Source organism: Ciconia boyciana, chromosome 1, assembly GCF_034638445.1.
Source record: "Ciconia boyciana chromosome 1, ASM3463844v1, whole genome shotgun sequence".
NCBI lineage: Eukaryota > Metazoa > Chordata > Aves > Ciconiiformes > Ciconiidae > Ciconia > Ciconia boyciana.
In genome coordinates this window covers 160,494,197-160,514,364 of record NC_132934.1, presented here as the reverse complement: position 1 = coordinate 160,514,364, position 20,168 = coordinate 160,494,197, and the positions used below count along the sequence as shown (strand labels likewise).

General features: G+C 54.0%; 1 protein-coding gene across 2 annotated transcripts in view; it reads left to right on the top strand.

The window, feature by feature from the left end:
- CLYBL (citramalyl-CoA lyase) overlaps positions 1 to 18,275 on the top strand; it is a 209,097-nt gene extending 190,822 nt beyond the window's left edge. Inside the window, exons 8-9 of one of the 2 annotated variants that reach the window (XM_072853839.1) lie at positions 1,145 to 1,200; positions 1,613 to 1,671. In XM_072853839.1, the coding sequence (XP_072709940.1) occupies positions 1,145 to 1,200; positions 1,613 to 1,637 (81 nt within the window). In that variant the 3' untranslated portion in view covers positions 1,638 to 1,671. Of the gene's footprint in view, positions 1 to 1,144; positions 1,201 to 1,612; positions 1,672 to 18,194 lie in introns of those variants that run through there. The other variant, XM_072853858.1, reaches the window with a different exon arrangement.
- Positions 18,276 to 20,168: the final 1,893 nt, after the last annotated feature.

The following is a 20,168-nucleotide window of genomic DNA, read 5'->3' as shown; positions in this document are numbered from 1 at the left end:
TTGTTGATTTTACATATGTACGTATATGAAAAGATATGAACTTAGCAAGAACAACTAACAGGAATATTTAAGATGCACTGACAAAAAAATGTCGCCCGTTTCATGTTTTTCTCATCTAAGAACGACCGTTGTAGTTCAGGATGGATAGCAGCCATCAAGCCAGGAATCCTATCTCCAAGGGTGCATGTGCTGGATGCCTAACAAAAAGGAGAAGAGCAAGCCAGGCATGCACTGACACCACCAATGTACTCCTACAGCCCACTCACCTCCTCCGTCTATGAAGGACAAGGAGATACCCCAGGCCGTTGACCAGGATCTTTACGAAAACTGTGCAAAACTAACAATTAGGACAAACTATCCATTTATCGGTGACCTGAGCAAATAAGACGAGTAGTCACCAAGACACAATCATGTGGAAGTCCATGCTTTCGGTGTTAAGTCACATTTTTTAGTATATCCAGGCTTGAAAAGGTGCAGGGAAAAGTTGGGAAAGATTTCATAGTTAAGATAACATGAGCAATGTCCTCAAAATTGTATTTTTGAGAAAAATAAATAGCCAGTACTTTCCCTCAGGTTCATGCATGATGTACTAAAACTGAGGGGTGACACACAAGTGGATTAGGGGGAGGCAGAACAGATCTCAGGACTGTTCACTTTGTCTAGGAAAGAGTTGACAGGATACACAAAACCGATGCACGCTCGAGGCAGCCATGTTGGCTCCTGCTCCACTGGAAAGAGAACTGTTTGCCACATGGACGCAGAAAACATTGGCAGGAAAATAACTTTAATTTCCAAACTTGAAAAGGAGTATTGCAAGCAGGAAAAAACAAAAGGGGAGGAGGGGAATAACATTCACCTGGACTCTCTGATTTCACCTTCAGGCTCTGACCCTATGATGGGTATGTTTGAAAGTAATTAATTTGTGAAAGAGAGCTTAAAGGTAACTTCTGAATGCAAGACAGGGAAAAAGCATGTGCGCCCGTCACCTGTCCTCCTGGGGTTTTTGGGTCTTTTGGAGTTTTTTTGGTCTCCTGGGCTTTGTGTCAGCTTAGGACCCAGGAGAAAGACAAAAAGGAGTATTTATATCTAGCCAGTGCCATGAGAGAGTGACAAAACCTTATGAGACATTTTGTCTCATCTACAGCCTTCTACGCCTGTTGTCATTTGCCTCTTGAGCCTAATGGAAACCTGCCCTGGATGGTATGTTCGTTGTTATTGTTTCAATTTCCTTGTCTTTTATTTATTTCCCTTGCCTCTCAAGAGCCGTTCGGAGGTCCCATTACTTCCTGCTGACCAGGGAAGGCTATGAGAACAAATGGTTATAGTGGATTAAAATACACGCACTATCACAAGAAAAACAGAGGGAAGGGGGCAGGGGACTTGCTTAGCAAAGGGTGGTGGAAGTTGTGGGACAGAGAGCTGCCAGAAATGCTGAAGTGGGGTTTTATGTCAAGGCTTGTTTTAGACTTGATCTCTGCGAGGAACAGAGCTTCTGAATTCTTCCCGTGGCAGTACTGCAACTTGAACCTGCATGTATTGAATCAGTTCAATGTTTCCTTTGGATTTTAAATAAAAGTTTGTCTGAAAAAATGCAAATTATCATTCTTGGCAGTGTGGATTCCTCCTACCCGTACTGATGGCGGAGCCAGTTGGTGTTACAGCAGAAAGAGGAGAGCTTGCACACAGCATGCTTCCCCTCTGCAGCAAAGGCGCAACGTTGACCATCATCTTCAAGGAAGACAGCATTTTTGCTAAAACGATGGACATCGTTCACCCCCCATCTCTAGGGCAAATGAACCCTGTGGTCCATGCTTGACCCAGGCTACAGCAGATTGTATCTGCTCTATTTGGAAATTTTCCTTTCTAGCATCTGTTAAAAAATTATTAGCAGGTGCGGAAAACTGTGGCCTCCAACCCAGAGACCTAGAGCCAAAATACCAGAGGGGAAAAAGTCAGTTCTTGACAACCGCCTGACTCCAGGGTTGGACGAGCCAGAGAGACAATCTGCTGCTACGGGAGATGCCAGATCAGAGGAGGGAAGTGGTAGCACCTCATGCAATTAGTCTAATTTTTTTTTGAAGCTACAAGTGGCAAGGGCCAATTCCTTGCCTCTGTGAAGTTATAAGCCTGGTGATCCCCTCTGGTGCCATAAAAGAGTTAGACCGGCTTGCAGCTGATCAAAAAAGGTTAGGCTACCTGCGCACCACCTAGAATAACAAACTGAAGTCATTTAACATTTGCTGTGTAAATGGCACACTGCTATGTATGTATATCCCAGTGAACACAGGAGAATAAATTCTTACGTGCCATGTAATTATACACACACTCATGTAAAAATGAGCTGATATAAAATAAATATGCATGCAGCTATGCCTATGCCTATTCCAGCCTCCACTACAGGGTTATTGCATTGCCAATGTGTTGACATAAAAATGCAGTTTTATGGATTACATCTAAATAGAAATGTGTGAAAAGGGATTTTGTATTGGCTACAGCCCAGTCTCTTAATATAATTATAATTACTATTTTTACTACTACTGCTACTACTACTACCACAGTGAATTGGGAGCCCCCTTGGTTCTACCTATGGTAGAAGCAAGAACAAGCCTTATCTAAAAAACAGGAGGTTAAAGAGGGAGAGAGGCAATGTGATTTCTCCAAGCTGGAGTAACAGGACAAGAGGTGGATGTAGGATTTACGTCTCTTGAATTCCAGTCCTCCGTGTGGCCTGAGCCCTCTCTGCCACGATTTCATACATGGCTTTCTCGGGGAAGATGAGAAAAAAAAGTACTTTATTGATGCAATGGGGAGAGCAGCTTTTGTTATTATTACGGTGGCTCTGCTTGGTGTTTTGCAGCAGAGGTGGTGGTAACCATCGGTGCGGGCTGTCCTGGGCGGCCGGGGCTGGTATCCGTGGCTGCGGTGGGGACGGGGTGGCCACTGCTGGACAGTTTCCCCTTGACACTGCGGGCCACTGTGGTGGCAGCCGCGCGGCAGAGGCAGCAGCTTGCTTGGTCACGGACACGATGCTGAATGTGTGGAAGAGGGAGCTGAGCAAGCATCTCTTTTCCCCTTTCTTTCCCCTTTCTTTTTTCACCTGCCTGCCTTTATTACGGCCATAGTGTGAGTCGTTGTGCTGTGTTTCAGCTTGAAAATCAGAAATGCGTCTCTCCGGTTCGCTCCTTAACAGTTCATCAATATAGAAAAGTTTTTTAAAAATCTCTCCAAGGACAAAAAAATGCACTTTCAAGTGCCGTTTAGGTGTTTCCCAGATCTCTTGTCATTTCATGCCAGGGTCTGCTGGGTGCTTTATGAAAAAGCCTCCAAAAGTGCCGCTTTCTTTCTAACGCCGATCTTAAACAAGACAGGTGCACAGCCCATGCAGCCGGGAAGCATCCCCACCACGGCCATTGCTCTATACCAGCCGTGCTTGTTCAGAGGTAGCTATTTTCTGCTAGCTCTGGGACTCGAAAAATGAAATAAAATAAAATGAGAGCATCCCCCCCCCTCGAGAGAAACATTTTGAGAGGAAGAGGCAGAAAATGCAACGTGAGCCTACCCGGCAAATGGCAGCGGGCTCAGGAGGACTAGGAAAGCTGTTTGCCAGGAGGCCAAATGGTTTGCCTGCAGCTCCGGGAAAAGAGATGTTATTTGGTGCTTGAAATCGTTTAAAGAAAACAAAGGATGACTGCTACATGCCTGCCCATGATAGTCTGGAGCACTACGCTGTTGTGGGATATTTATGCCAACCAAATGGCAGCAAAATACCAGCGCGGAGATTGGGGGGCGAGCTGGTTGTACACAGGCATGCCTGCGGGACCAGCCTCCGACAGCTTGGCACGCACTAGTTAATGCATCGAACCCCGAGGAAGGGAGGATGTCGTTCTCATTATCTCCATTTTACAGGTGTTGAAAGGGAGGTTGGGGAGATTTGCCACCAAGGGTGTCTGTCAGAGCCGGGATGAGTGGTTATGGGTCCCAGCTCCCCGCCCCATGCATAGACTGTGCCTCTTGGAGCAGATTTGGGAGAAGATTTTTATTTCTCTGACACAGGAGAGAAAAAAACACCTTCCAGCTTCCACTAAGGGAATTATTTCTTCCTACCAGTGTCATGTTGGTTTGTCTTAAGGGCACTGTTAGGATTAGCCGAGTTAGAAATCCATATTCTCAATTAAAATTTAATATTGTCCCAAAGAGACCCAAAAGAAGATAGGCTTTCGCAAGGAAGGATAACCAAGTTTGCACAACGGTGATCAGCCACAAGAAGTGTCATTTAGGAAGAAGTTCTTTAAATGATCCTGCTGTGCTTTCAGTCCGTGTCCGTGTAGGCACATATATCAAGTGATTTGCACATGTACAACCAAAAAAAAAGCCACTTCGGTCTACACTACCGCCAAATACTGCTCTCGTTTCGGACTTTCTCTTTCCAGCCGTCCAGCATCAATCCTGCTCTGAACCCCTTTGACGTCAGGAGGAGTGTGAACATTTCCTACCTCATTACTGCCTTTCAAAGGCAGCCACCACCACAAAAACTAGACCTCGGGGAAGGAGGGGGGGAATCTCTGCATGCACAAGCAGAGCCCCTCCTGCCAGTTATCCTCTCTCCTTTGTGCTTTGAAGAGGCATCTCACCTCTTACAAGGGAAACAAGTTTGTCGTGGAGGGAGATGTGGTTAGTAATTCTGTCTGTGCTTCCCTCACCTCCTCCGAGCTGACGATGCCGTGGGCCTGGCACTCCCTCCCGTGCTACAAAAAGAGAGGCAGTCATGAACCAGACCGACTCCCTAGCACCCCCGGTTCCTCCCAAGTCCTGCATTTCCCAAAGCATCCCTTAAAAATGTAGTGCTGGTGGCTGAAGAGATGGTTAGCCAGCAGCAACTGGACCATGACAGAAATGCGAGTTTATAACCTGGCAACGCAGATTTGGCTCTGAAATGTAATAGATGCCGTTATAATCTCTGCGCTCAAAGGCAGACTTGAGGTTTAAATAATCTTTGATTGCAAGATAACATCCGGAGCGTATTTCAGCTTTCCTGGAGTTTAGTATATGATCCTCCCCGGCTGTGGGACGTACCCTCCCATCGCCCCGCTTGCTGCTTTAACGCCGCCTCAGTCAGTAACACCTGCTGGAGAGACAGCAGCGTCTCTTGGCAAACTGAACCTGCACAGTCTCAGGAGTGAAAATCTGAATATGTATAGAGAGCATAAGTAATCATTAATGCATAGCACGTCCCCTCTGGTCATTTAAATAAATTATTGACACCAGCATCACCAAGAAATGAACCAGGTGCCACCCCAACGGTTGAGACCTTATAGGTAAGTGTAAATTATCAGAGCGCTTCAAAATTTCAAAATCTTCTGAAAACAAAAGAATAATCATGCAGCGTTAGTTGTAAAGACATGTGCGTGCACATGCGTGTCTGTGAGTGTGAGTGTGCATGTATGCACACCTTAGTGTTTGCACACCGTAATGTTGTGACCTTAATCATTTGTTCTAAATGGTGGGTAAAGGAACCCTATAGCATCTATATATGTATATCCAAGTTTCGCACTTGCTGTGCCAATTCTTATTGCCGCGTAGTCTACAAATTGCTTCTGGAAAAGTGTAATCCTGGTTTTACCTCTGTATTTTAAAAATCATTTCCCCGTGTATTATCTCTTCGCAGCTTTATACATTTACGCTTTTACTCTCCAAATGCCTTGACTAGAATGCTATATCCCTGAACAGAAATATATTCCCCCCTGCTATTTTTCTGCAGGAGCCTGGTTCATTCAGAAACAAGGAAGAAAATACGAATGATTGTTTTTAAATTCCCCAATGTGCAGAGCTCAGACGAGCCACAGATGCAAATGTGGAAAGCAAATCTAGAGCTGGCATTAGGAAATGGCTGGGTTCACTGTGCTTGTAAGCAAGCACCTTTATTTAGGCATAGTTGTAAGCTGCCATTTTGATATAATCCCTGGCTTTCTGGACCGGGTACACTGAAGTTGGCACAACACATCTACCGTAGCCCCCCGTAATACCCAGCCATCAATCAAGCACCCTCTGCCAGCGCTGATCTATGCTCGCTCCCAGAGCTGGCAGCCACGGACAAGCCTGCACATCCATGTCACCGGCAGCCCACATATCCATCCCTGTTGTCACTGGGGAGCACCAGGGCCCCATGCCAGCCCAGCAAGATACTGCTGCCCTCTGAGAGTCGGGGGCTTCATGTCGGCGTGGGGGATCCCGAGCTCGAAGGTGTCACGCCGTGCCAGATCATGGGTATTGCCCCAGGGGTGCAAGGGTATAGGTGGGGGTCTTTTTCTCAGGAGGTGAAGGTGGCCCTCCTCGAAGGAGTAGACAGAAGGCAGTACACAAAAGGTGCACGTCCCTCTCCCCTGGGGAGGTCACGGGGGTGCCTGGGGACTAGCATGGGCTCTCTGCACGTCCATGGCCTTTCAGCATTACCCTTTCCAGCCCCACATCTGGGCTGGCTCTGTCCCTGCCCAGCCAGAGGATGGGACATGTGTTCCTCCCCACTCCTGTCCCTGCCGGTTTGTCAGACCCACAGGTCCTTTGGGGAGAGGGGAAGCTGCAAGTGATGCTTCTGGCAGGGCAGCAGGTAAGATAAGCTTAACCCAGGCAGGAAAGCATGATTTGGCCCCATCTTTTCTGAAGCTCCGAGCAATTTTTTTAAATAAAATCCTCCACCTCCACTCCCCACTTTTAATTTGATTTAGATCCAATAAATGGGCATTGTAAAATTCTTAGTGCCTCACAAGACGGGCAGCTGAGAAAGGGAGGGAGCAATTCCTTGACTCCTAGGAAACTTGGGACTCTGCTTCTTCAGTGGCAAAGTAATAAAAAGCAAGCAAACACTACAAAACAGGCCATTCATATAAAGCCACACCTGCCATTAACGGGGACCTTGCTGTCACCCTGCGCCCTGGGCTCTGCACGGGGACAAGGGGTTGGTTGTGTCCTTGGAGAGCTCAAGGGAGAAGGCGGCTGAATGCCAGCAGCATCACCTTCCTTTCAAGGTTGGTTTTTCTTTCCCCTATATCCTGGAAAAATCCCTGTGGATTTTACTCTCCTAATGAGCATGATCTGAGGGTATTTGGATGAGATCAGTGTCCATGTGGAGGGGAGGGTTGGGAGCCAGGTGTGTGTACGTGCATGTGTTATCTGTGTGTAGCGGGTTTTTGGTTGCAATTGCAGAAATGGTCTTTCCTTGGGGAGGACACAAAGCAGAACTGCAACAGCCGAGAGGCAGATAAACTCGTGCTTTATGGTGGCTTACAAAACAACAAATGTAGCTCCATTTAAATGACTATAAAAAGCTGCTAAATCCTTAGCTCACCAGCGCACAAATGTCTTGGGGAACTGGGCCTATTCGCCTCCCTGCTTCGCTACCCCACTGGAAGAGCTCTGTGCCCGTATTGTGTGCGTATTTGGGCTTAAGATCTTCTCATTCCCCCTGCTTTCTGCTTAAGAGCAGCCTGGTGCGGGATTGCATGCACCCAGCGCAAAGCTTCACCTCCGAGCACTGCCTGGCAGGCTCATACCCCTGGGAAGGTCCCAGGTGCCACCTGCAAGCGTCAAACCCCACAGGTACGCTCCCAGCCATCGGGGCGGGTTAAGCGCACTCCTGGGTTATATTTCTCTGACCTCTGCAGCATGCACCAAATGGCAAACACATCTGGCATACAAACATTGCCAACTGGAGAATAGAAACATAAGTTCTGATGAAGTAAATGGGGACAGGGAGGAAGATCTTGGTAAAATCCTAGGCAGATTGCTCTGAGCTCTGGGTCGGCTGATGGCACAACATAAAATAATGCAAGGTTCCCAGGGACTGCATGATGAACAGATTCAAGGGAGACTTTTTTCCTGTGCTAGAGGAGAGGGGAAAAAAAGATCCAAGGGCTGTCCCCAACAGTTAGGCACTCTTGGGCACGGCCGTCAAAGCCAGCCGCTGGTGCTGCCCTGGCTCTCCACGAGCAAATTTGGAACCTGAAAAGCTGCTCTGGGCCAAGCCTGCCTCCCTGCTCTGCAAGAAATGAGAACATAAAAGCCTAAAGGAAGGCACCTGTGGGCTGGGCTAAAGCCAAGGCAGCAAGCCCCTACCCCTGGCCTGCCCTGGCCCTCAGCGAGCTGGGGCTGGGACCACAGCTGTGCCTAAGCCTGGGCTGGATTGTGTTCGTTTGTGTTTGGTTATGGTTTTAAAAGAGAAGTTTTATGTCACCACGGAGAGCCTGCATTTTTGTGGGATTCAAATATTCCTTAATTAGGTGTTGTCTCTTAGCAGAATGAAAAGAGGGGTTTTATTTCATTTTACTTTGCCATTTTCATTTACTCCCGTTCATGTTTAATAACTGGGTAGGGGAACGTTAAACAGCTGCTGTAAAATATTTTGTAGCAGAGCCCCAACTTTCAACCACTATCTGCCATCCCGGTTGGTGATGGTGGGTGTCTGGGGAGCCCCTTCCAGATTTAGGAGAGGGGAGAGCTGACTGGGTTTGTCCTGTCGAACCTCCTTTCCTCACCCATTTCCCACGGGAGGCAGCTTTCCTCCTCCTTATTGGAGATGAAAGGGTCGGCTGCGAGAGGGTGCAGGCTCCAATAAATGCATATTAACTCCCTGCCAGCCATCAACAGCACCAGCTCCAGAGGCTGACGGGTTGCTGCTCCGAGAGGGCACGCCGGGGAGGTGCCGGCAGGGCAGGCAGGGACAGGCAGGAGAAGCAGGAACACGCAGAACGGGCAGGGAGGGCAGGCACGGGCAGGACGGATAAGCACAGGCAGGCACGAGCAGGGACGGGCAGGAACACTCGTGGCCGGGCAGGACGGGCAGCGGGAGCCGGAGCCGGGGGTCGGGGGGGCTGAGCCGCCCCCCACGGGCACCGCCCGCGGCGCCCCGGGGATCCCCCCGTGACACTCCCCCGCGGGGTCTCGGGACCGCGGCAGCGCCCCCCACCCACCCAAACGGGGTTTGGGCTGTAAGACACGTCCGGGCTGGGTGTGTTTTACACCTGCCCCCGGTTCCATAAAACCCCACGGCCACGGGCAGGGGCAGGACCCGCTCCTGGCCACGGGCAGGTGCCGCTGCCCACCTCCGCTCCTCGGGGCCGCGCACACCGAGAGCGCGCACCAGGGCGGCTCTCCGGCAAATTCAGGCTCTGGGTTGGGGTAACACACACACCGTGGGGTCCTTCTTTCTTTCTCCCGCCACCCACGAGCAATTCGTGTCTCCCACGGGATTCGACATGCTGACTCCCCCGGCTCGCAGCCAGCCCAGCCTTCTCCCCCGCACCTCCCCGGCTGTGCAAAGCCCAGGGCTGCCCCACCGTTTCCATTCCCACGCCCTAAAAATAACGCCCCACGAAAACGTTCCGACTCCGCGGTTCTGCGTGGGCACTGTCCGTGGACGAAGTTGCTCCGGAGCGGGGGGGGGGGGGGGGGGGCAGGAGCACCCCGGACTTGGCCGCCCGTCCTGGGGCAGGGCCGGGCACCGCTCTCCCAGCTCCCAGCCGGGGGGTGGGGTGGGGGTGGTAACAGACCCTCCCAAAAAATGTAATGCCTTTTCCTTTTTTAACTTTTGGGGACTGGGCTCTGCTCACTTTCTCCTGCCCGGCAAGAAGCGAGGGAGGGCACTCTCTCCTGCCCTGCTGAGCTGGAAGCGCTCTCCGCCGCCGCGCAACCTCCGCGGCCGCGCAGCCTCCGCTCGCCGCCTGCCCGGTGCCACGGCGGACAAACTCCCATTTATCCCAGCTTCGGGGCCAAACCCGCCCTGCTCGGCTTTCCGGGCGGCTGGTTTCGACCAGGAGAGATTGGATATGTGTGATACACTCGCGTAAGCGCTTTAATATTAACAATACGTAGCAATTAAAACCACGCCGCGTCCCGGCTGCTCCGCGCAAGTAAAGCACTTCTCCCCCCTCCGAGCCCCGGCTAACTTTTTTTTTTTTTTCCCCGCTATTTCTGTGAATTTGGGAACCCACCAAAACCCTCGGCACTTGCGCGTTTTCCGTCCCCCCCCCCCCGCGTGTTTCATCACCCGTGTCCGAACGGCCTCGCAGCCGCCCCGGCGGCTCTGCCGTGCCCCGGCTCCGGGGTGGCGGTGGATGCACGGCGGCCCCAGCCCTGCCAAAACCACCGGTCCCGCCTCGTCGGCCCTTGCAGCTGGGGGACTCCGTGACCCGCTCCCCCACGGCCCGGCCCGGGGCCGACGGAGACCCGCCGCCCCCGACGAGGGGCCCGACGGCGCGGTGAGGGGCGGCTCCGCCGCGGGTGCCATCTGCACCCTCCCTTGCACCTGCCTTGCCCCGGGCCCGGGCTCCCGCCGCGACGAGGATGGAAATTAAGGATCGGGCCCCCCACGGCCGGGAGGAGCCGGCCCGGGCAAGTAGCGGCGGGGCTGCTCGTCCCGTTCACCTCGGCGGGTTTCCGTGGGGAAGGGCCGGGCCGGCAGTGGGGCGGAGGGGTGGGGGAGCCCCTCCGCAGGTGGATAGCCGAAACGTGGGCAGCGCCCGAGGACCAGGAGTGGGGGTGTCGCCAGGGCCGAGACGCGGTACTCTCTCCACATAGGGCTATTACAGCCCTACCCGCCCCCTCGGCCTTGGGTTTGTCCCTGCCCCCGTGGGTCCCTGCTCCGCTGCCCACCCGCGACTGGCCGCGCGTGGGGCGGGTGAGCCCGGCAGCTTGCAGGTGTGCTGTCGCCTCTAACGGGACTTCAGCCCCCCCCCGCCCTAACCCGGAGGAGCGGGCGACGGACAGACACCCCAAAAACCGTCCCCGCTCCCCAAGCCCCAGCCCGCCTGGCGGGCGCTGCGCAGGGAGCCAGCCCAGCCCGGGGGGGCTGCAAAGCCCCTCTCCCCCCGGGGCTGCCCGCCCCTCACCGCGCCGGCAGGCCCGGCAAAGGGCCCCGCCTGGGCGCGCAGCGATGCTGCTGCGGCCGGCCTCTGCGGTGGGAGAAAGGGGCTGGGGCTGTCGCCTGGGGGCAGCCGTGGGGCGCCCCACGCGTGGAGCCGCCGCCCCGTGGAGGGCCGCGACAGCAAGGTGCTGGCTACGGGAAGAAGCGAGGAGGCCTGGCTGTTTGGGATGGGGGTCATGCCTCCTCCCCCCCGTCCAGGGCGGTTTGCCCTGCCCCTACCCATTCCTTTCCCCGAAACGAAGGCCTCCTTGCTGCCCCCCAGCCTCCTGCAGCGCCGAGCCCCGCTGCTCCCCCCCACACACCCACGCACAGGCACACGCACACCCGCGCCCTGCCCGGCTCCGGGCGGCCGAGTCGCGGCCGCAGCCCTTATTTCATGCCCTTCAAGTCACCGAGCCGCTCCCCTTGGTCCTGGCTGCGGATGACCCATTTCCTCCCTTTCCCCTTCCCTTTCCCCCACCTCGGCCCCGCCCCCCGTCCCCGTCCCGCCCTCCCGCCCCTCCGCCCTCCTCCCGGCCGCACGCCCCGGGAGCCGCCGCCGCCCCGAGCCCGGCGGCCCGCAGCGGGGCCGGCGGCCCCGGGCGGGGGGGGGGGGGGGCGCCGGGGAACCGGGGCCTCGTCCGCGCCGTGTTTGTTTTCCTTTCCCCCCTGAACGCTAGATTAAGACGTGAAGATTACACTTTTATTGTGGCGGCCGAATAATACCACGAGTCAACACACACAGCAAACAAAAGTGCTTGTAGTACATGGCCAACCCCGCTGGGAACCGGGCTGCGGGCTGCTGCAAAAATCAAGCTCTTCAGTGCTAATTACAAATAAATGATGATGTGCTCACTAAGTAATTGATTTAATGAAGTTCCTATGAAACTATTAAAACCGGGTAGAGGTCAGGCTGGAGACGCCCCAGAGCGCCCATTGTGGGATGTTTAACTCCGCCAGTCTCCTCGGAAAGACATCGGGGCTAATAGGTGAAGTCACAGCTGGCTCGGGCTGACTTCTGCAGCACCGCCACTGGACTCCCCAAGCTCGCCCAGCGGCCCGCACCGCAAGTCTGGGGAGGCGAGTCCCCCTGGCACCCCCCCGGCCCACTGCTCCCACCCCGCATCCACTCCTCCGGGGGGGCGGCTGCTCGCCCCCTCCCCCCCGGCTCGGAGCCCCCCGGTGCGGCGCTCCCCCCCTCTCTCCCCGGGCGCCCATCACCGTCCCGTCGGGGCTGCGCTGGGTACTCACTCGCTCGGCCCGGCCGCCTCGCCTGCACCTCAACCAGGCGCCTCCGCGGCTCTCCCCAGCCTAATTAAAGAGGGGGGAAGTGGAGCTCTGAACTTGTGTCTACCACTACAGGGCGGCTGTAATTCCACCCCCCGGCCCCGACCCCCCCCGCACACTCACACACACACACACACACACACACACTTCTTGAAGAAACTTAAGCTGGGATGCCAGGTAGGGTGCTTGGGAGATTTTGGCAAGGTGCCTGGAAGGGGATGCGTGCCCATTTTTCCTTGAAGGGTTTTCTTGTTTGAAAGGCCAGTTGGAGCGCTTTAGACGGGCTCGCCGTGTGAAAGGAGGAGGAGGAGGAGAGGGGGAACGCAGACACTAAAAAAAAAAGAAAAAGAAGAAAATCCGGCTATTGGATTTCCCAGCCCCACGCTCGGCTCTGCCCCCCTCGCCCCTCGGGCAGGACAGAGCGGAGGTGGCCCCACGCCCCCGCTCCCCCCATTTAGGGGGGCCCCTAACCCGACCCCAGCTCTGAGGGCGCTTTGGGGGCAGCGGGGGCATCCCGCCCCCCTCCACCTGCCAAAGGACCCTCTGCGCCCCCTTGCTTTTAGCGCCCGGTGCCTTTGGCGGGTTGCAAACGAGTCGGGGGGAAAAGCGGAGCCGCCCCCCAATTTGCGCCCCCGTTGTTGGCATTTGCTGAGCGCGGAGGCGATGCCCCCCACGGGCAAAGCCCCTCTCGGCCTCCAGCGCTTTGGGGGGACCGGGCCGCCCCACCGGGGCTCGGGCAGCGCCCCCGACGGTGGGAGCGGCCGGGGCAGGGGCGCAGGGACGGGGCCCGGGAAAGGCTTCTCCCCGAAATCCTCCCCCCGCGGAGGGGGGAGCAGCGAGTCCCTAAATTCGGGAAGGCAAACGCGGGACGAGGTGCCCCGCCGGTTGTCCCCAAGCCTGGGTGTCGTCCCCCCCCGTGGCTGCCGGGGGCTCTGCCCTCGCCCACCCCGCTGCCCGGCGCGCAGTCGGGGCTGTCCCACGCGGGGCCGGGCGCATTTAGGGGGACCGCAAACGCAAGCGCCAGCAGCTGCCTGCGTGCGGCCGGGGTACAGGCGGGAAGGTGCACAGGCACACACCACGGTTTCCCACGCGGGCACGCGTGGGCTCGCACACGGGGCGGCCGCGGGACCTGAGGCGGCTCCTCCTGTTCCTTTGCAGGATTTTGGGGAAGGTTGGGGGGTTTTATTCTTTCTTTTGTTTGGGGTTTTTTTTTGGTGGAAAACGATTAATTTGAAACAAATGAAGCTCGCCCGCCTCTTGTTTGCCAAACAGGCTGTTGGCGATGTGCAAACAGGCTCTCACCCCGGCGCGGTGCCCCCGCTCCGCTGCCCGCCGCCCGGCCCCGGCCCCGGCCCCGGCCGCCGCAGCCTCCTCCTGCCCCGGCCCGGCCCGGCCCTGCCCGGCCCTGCCCTGCCCTGCCGCCGGCCCCTGCCGGCCCTGCAGCACCCCTTGATGAGTATCTCCCCGCTGCCCTTAACGCACGATCCGGGTTTCTCTTCAGCCTGGAAACGCGAAGTGACACATGCACCGCTGAACCGACGTGTGGGGAGAGCTGGCGGCGGCGAGGGGCTATTGAGGGGAGCGCGGCAAAGAGACAAAGCTGGGGGCTAGTGGAATCAGATGCAGCCCTTAATTAACACCATCTTAAATAGTCCAACAGGCACTGAAGACAAAGTTGAAGAAAGACTTTAAGGCTGAGTGCCCCTCGACAAGCTCTTTTTTTTCCCTCGTGTCATTCAATATTTAATGCACTGTGCTTGTAATGCTACTACTGGTGCTCCTTTCTCAGCAAGTACATTATTTTTTCACGGTGCCCATGGCCAGGGAAAACCCTTTAGGCAAAGAAAATCAAAATGTTTGTTGTTTTGGATGACTTATAACTCTTGTTTAACACAAGCACTTTCAAGAAAGTATAACAGGCGCAGCCTCTAAAGCAAACAACGAAATCCTTGTGACAGAGTCGGACACAAAAAGCACATTGTGTTACGGACTATCCCTTTTCTCTCCTGCTAGATGGGTGCCTGTCTGAGGCTGAACACCACGATGCCATTTTACTTTTGAACTATTGTTTTTGAGTTATGCCATGTGGTCAAAAGGAGAAGAAGGGAGGTTGTTTCCAAGCTCATAAGACAAACGAGTTGCCTTTCATTGAACTACCCCAGAGCTCCTTTAAAACGAGGTTTAAATGTCACCTCCATGTTTTTAATGGACACAGGGCTTCAGGGGCGACCCTTCAAAGCGCCTCCGTAATAAACGACCCTTATTAAATATGTCTCTGCCTGGGAAAATCGCTCGGCAGAGGAGAAAAAAGGGGGAGCGGGGGTGGGGAAGGAGAGGCGCGGCGCTGCCGGCGGAGCTCCGCCGGGGCCGGGGCCGGGACGGAGCGGAGCGGAGCGGAGCGGGGCGGAGCGGGGCGGAGGAGCGGTCCCGCTCCGGGTGCCTGCCGCCGGGCGGGGCGGGGGCCGGGGCCGGGGCCGGGGCCGGGGGATACAGCCGCCTTCCCCCTCGTCCCCAAACCCCTTTTCGCCCTCCGCCCCCCCAAAATCAGAGGCTGAGTGAAAGGTTGGGGTGTTTTCCTCCTGACTTCTTTTTGTCCCGAGGAGAGCGGCGTCTGCGAGTCTGAGCTGGGAAGTTACTGATTTGCAGGCTGCATGTTAAGGCAGCCCATGTAAGTAATTTCTGCGGGCATCCCGGCAAAGGAGAACAAATCGTTGACAAAGGCGAGCCCTTTCAATTCAGCAGCGTCGTTAGGGAAACCAAAAAGTATTCTTCCTATAATAAGTTCCACTTCAAAGGATTTCTCATTCAACGGTGACTGCTTCGCACTTTTATTAAGTCCGGGCTTTTTCACTTGGCGGAATCATCTGTTTGGTTATTTTTCATCGTGTTTATTTTTCACCATTCACGCAGTACTTGTATTAAATAAACAAAGAACAATCGCTCGGCAAATAAAAGTGCTTAGGTGGGGGGAAAAAAAAGAGGGGGGCAGAGGAGGAGGAGAAGATCTGGGGATGGAGCTTCTTCCCCGCTTATTTGTTTGTTTGTTTATCTGCTGAAGTTGGGGAGGGGGGCCCGAAACAGGGGAGGGGAGGGGGGTGGGAGAGAGGCCAAAAAAATATGAGACGTTCTGATGAAGTGAAAATTGACTGCGCTAACACGGCATGAAACTAAAGGTCAATGCAACTGTATCTTAATAGAGTGTCTCGAATCGAGGTGGACTATTTTAAATGCAGCTTGCTTTTGCTGCGCTCATTGCCATAGCAATCCTAACGCTCCATGTTGATGTACCATAAAAGCAGTAGTTTGAATTTCAAAGAACCTGCCTTTGAACTTCTCCCTGCCTGATTAGGCACTTGCGTGGTGTGGGTGTGAATGCGGGAGCGTGGTTGTGTGTGCCGGCGGTACGCGGGGTGCGGGGGGAGCGGGGGCAGCGCCCCGCCGGGGTTTGGGTGTCCGAGCCGGGGGGGAGCGTGTGTGTGAGTGTGAGTGTGTGCGAGTGCGAGTGTGTGCGTGTGCGAGTGTGAGGGTGCGTGCCAGCACACTCTCTGACCCCTCCTGGTCTGCCCTACCTGGAAATATTTTCCCGAGGGGGGGCTGGCAGCCCATCCTTCCCAGCGCCTTGCACCTCCCCGGCGACATCTCTAGCAGCCCGAAACACGCGGAGAAAAACCCTGAAACCCCTTGGTTCTCCCGCGCCGCCCCCCGAAAAGCAAAGCAGCGGCTTGCCCCGCCCGGGGCCCCCCTGCGCCCCGCACCCCCCGCCCGCGGTGGGTGCCTTGGGGGGCGCAGCCCCGCGGCTCTGTGCCGGGAGCCCCCCCGCCTATCCATCCCCCCCCGCGACGCCATTTCCCACACTCCCGAAATTTCTTAGCCCCTTCAAACTCGGGTGCCGCCGCTGGAGCCTTGAAAGGGCCGAGCGCCAGCAGTAGTGTGTGGCGAGATGTCTCCCAGCCCCGACTACAAAGGTGGATGATTTAAACAGTGTTTGCTCGGACCACGTTTCGCCTAGGAAAAGATGAAGTCTTTGATGATGGCCAACTCGGTGTCAATAAGTGGCTTTCTTTGAGCCATATTCAGATGGGAACGTCTTGCTTGCCAATTGCCATAGAAATCTTAACACACCATGAAGATTGTCCAAGCGCCAAGCCTTCCGTTCTGGGCTAAATTACTTTGAAGTGGGGCAGGACGTGCACTGGTCAATGTTAACTCTATAGGGCGGGCAGGGAACACTAGGAGAGGGAGGCTGGGGGGGGGAGCAGAAAATAAGAAGGGGAAACTTGTTTTAGACACTCTATACAAGGTTCTGCTCATTGTCAGATATCTTTTATCTTTTATATTTCCCATGAATGATTCATGTCTCGGTGGCTTTGTGTCGCCCTCCTTTTCACAAGAAACTTCATTAGGGAGCTATAAGTTTTCCCATTGATTGGAGCCCTCATTTATGAGTGTTTTTCTGCTTCGTATGTTGGTTATTGTCATTCTGCTTGAAACAACTCTTTGCAACCTGTTTCACCTTTACCACATTTAACAAAACTGACTCAAAAAACACTCTAACCTTTTGGTGAAACTGTTCTTGACATTTTGACCAGTCATTTTCGAGCGCTGGTAAATTACGGGGGGGGGGCGGGGAATCATCCTGGGCTAGTTGTATTTATTTTATTTTATTTTTTAAAATAAAAGGCAAAAAAAAGAAGGAAATAATCCTGGAGGATGCTGACACGCGACTGTGCCCGGAATCTTTCCAACAGCGGGTTTCACTCCGGTTTTCTCTCTCGAAGACGGAAACGTGTGCCCTTACTCAGCTCCTGAAAACTTTTCTTTTTTTTTTCCCCATTCCCGTGATCTCCTGGCGTTATTTCTCGCCCGACCTGACTCTGTATTTCAGAATAATCTTCTGGCCTACAGGTTTGCCACTATGTCTTCTGCCGAAGTCTCGTGCTATTTAACTCACCAGTGTCTGTAAGAGGAGGCTGCCAGGAAGGTTTGGGGTTTGTTGGTTTGGTTTTTTTCCAACGGAAATATTAACCTTTTAATTGATCGGATTTGATACTTCGATTAGCTGTCCTTGAGGGAGATGAAGAATATCGTGCGTGTAAATGCCTGACTTTTGTCTGTGTCCTATCTGTCTGTCGGTCTGTCTGTCTGTCCCTCTCTTTCCCCTGTGCATGGAAGCCAGCAGCAGAGCATCCAATTGCTCCACCATGAGGAGGCACCCCCCCAATCCTGCGCCCCCCCCCCCCCCCCCGCCATCAGCCCGGCTGACTTCCAGGGGCAAGCACCCGCGGGAGCGGAGCCTGCAGCCGCGGGGGGAGGCAGGGGTGGCTCGGCCCGCAGCATCCTGCCTCTGCGTGGCTGCAAAGCGAGGCGTAAATCCGAAGGAGAACCGTTTGTACTCACACGTTTCGCTGGGAAAAGCCGGGGTATCTCAGCCGCCCCCAAATCTCCCGGTGCTGCTCCTGCCGCGCTGTGAGGCTAGGACTTTATCTGGCTCTACCTACTGACCCTCGGGGGGGGTCTGGTCTGCCTCTGCCCCTCCTCTGTCAGTAAGGCACATGCAATACATAGAAATAAAATTTTTATTCATTTGCATGATAATCATTTTTTTTGTTTGCTTTTTATGGGGTTTACAGAGATGAAAAAATGGAAATGAGTATTATTTTATTTAGGAGGTATCATGTGTCATAAAACTGGTGGGCAAGTGTGTGACCCTACGTGTAGCAAGTACATAAAAATAGTGGTATATCCCCCCGAGCCATAGTTATAAACCCTGCCATGTAGTAATGTATAGTGCAATCTGTTGTTGAACAAAATGCATAAATTAAAAAGTTCGTTTATAAATCAGCACCAAAATATCTCTAATAAGATTACATTACATAAATTATTCTTTAAAAAGTCCATACCTTACTTTATTATTTTCTACTTATTCAAGTGGGCTTTGAAAAACGAATAAAAAGCAAATCGAATGAACTTTAAAAAATTATTTTCTATTCAAGTTTTCTGTTTGTTTTTAAAGTAACGCCTGCTCCTTTAGATCCAGCACAACAATATGAAGACAACGTTTAAAGGCTTCCAGAGTGACAGCACCATGCACTGTACTAATAATATAATATCTCTATGAACTATATATATATATATCAGCACCAACACACCGCACGGAGGACATGCAGGAAGAGTCTGTTTCACATTACATCGTTCCTTCAAGTAAGCTGAAAAATATAATGATTTTTTTTTTTTTTTTTTACAAACCACAGCATCATAAACAACACTCTATCACCAAAATGAAGAAGAGAATTCTTTGGTGTGTTCTGTACTCTTCCGGGGGGGGGAAAAAAAAAAAAAAAAAAAAAAACAAGAAAAAAAGGAGGGAAAAAAAAGGATGATGTCAGAAAATAAATTAATTCGACTGTACAAAATAATCGCGTTCGCATACACGTTATTAACAATGACAAGACGACATCCACCATTCACGGCACACAAAACACATTTCCACAAGCCCGGGGGGAGGGGAGGGAGCTGCCGCCTCTCCTCTCGGCCTCTCGGAGGGGGAACGAGTGCTCTGGACTGCATTTGCCCCCCGCTCCTCACGGGCGGGCGAGGGGCCGGGGTGCCCCCTCGCCCCGCAGCCCTGAGGGGCTGGGGGGGTGCGGGGGGTGCGGGGGGGTGGGCACCCCGACCCCAGCCCGCTCCCCCACCCCCCGTTCCCTTCCCAGCAGCTCCGGTCCCCTCCTCCCAGGTGACTCTGCCCGGCACCGCAGGGGGATGGTGAAAAGCAGGAGTGCGCGCAGGCAGCGGCTCGGCTGGAGAGAGGAAATAAACCTACAAAATATAGATCTCTTACCAAAAAAACCCAATAAAAAAATAATCCCCCCCCATCCCCGCGCCCCCCGCCCCTTGCTGGGACCAGGGAGCTGCTCCCACACACACAAGCTGACGGCACAGGGGGCTGGAGGGAGCTAGAAGTCTTCCTCTGCGAGACGAACTTTAAAAAAAAATAAAATAAAGAGAGTAGTAATGATAATAATACCAACCCCGAGAAAAGGGAAAATCGCTGTCAGTTTTCATGGGTTTTTTTAGGAAAAAACCAAAATGTATCACAGTATAGCAGTTGTCAAATAGCAGCGGGTTTCTTTTATTCTCCGGCTACGTTTTAGGAGCCATACGCGTACAAACCATGGAGGAGCGGTAAGGGAGTGCTGCATCTTTTGTCTTTCCTTCCCTAAATCGTTTTCACATGGTTACGGCTAAGGGAGAAAGAAAGAGGGCTGGGGAGAAAACACCGGGTGCGGGTGGGACCCCACGACTCGGGAGAGAGGCCAACAATTACAAAGGAGCTGAACTGCAAGAGGGGAGGGGAAAAAATGCATTTATTTCATTTCATTTTAAGGGATGCGTAACCTGTCCTCGACCGGCTGGAGCTTCAGCAGGTGCTGCCTTACAGTCAGGAGGCCGCTGCAAACCTGGGGCTTTACCCAGGCTGAGGAGGAGGCGCTGGGGTGGCAGCTAAAGCCTTTCAGAGCCACTCCAGGGACGCAGGGCTCTGCCAGCTCGCAGCCTTCCCCCGTCCCTCTCTCTTGTCAAGAGCAGTACGGCATGGGCAGGGTGGGAGCCGGGCATCTCCCTTGGCACTGTCCCCCCGCACAGGCGTGCAGCTCGGGTCGCGGAGATGGCCCAGCGTGGCGTTATTAATGCTTTTTCTTACCAAAAGGAAAAAGGAAAAAGGGGGGGGGGGGGGGGAAAGGGTCCGAGTCTCTTTAATTAAATTAGTTACCGTACAAACACCATAGGGTTTCGTACACGGAATAAATAGCGCGAGTCAAACCTGATGGCACTTCCACGCCAGCCCCCCGTGCCAGGCGGCTGCCGCTGCAGCCTGGGCCAGCGCGGCGGGGCCGGGACCGCCGACGGCTCGGCTCGGCTCGGCTCGGCTCGGCTCGGCTCGGCACAACACGGCTCGGCTCGGCTCGGCTCGGCTCGGCTCGGCTCGGCT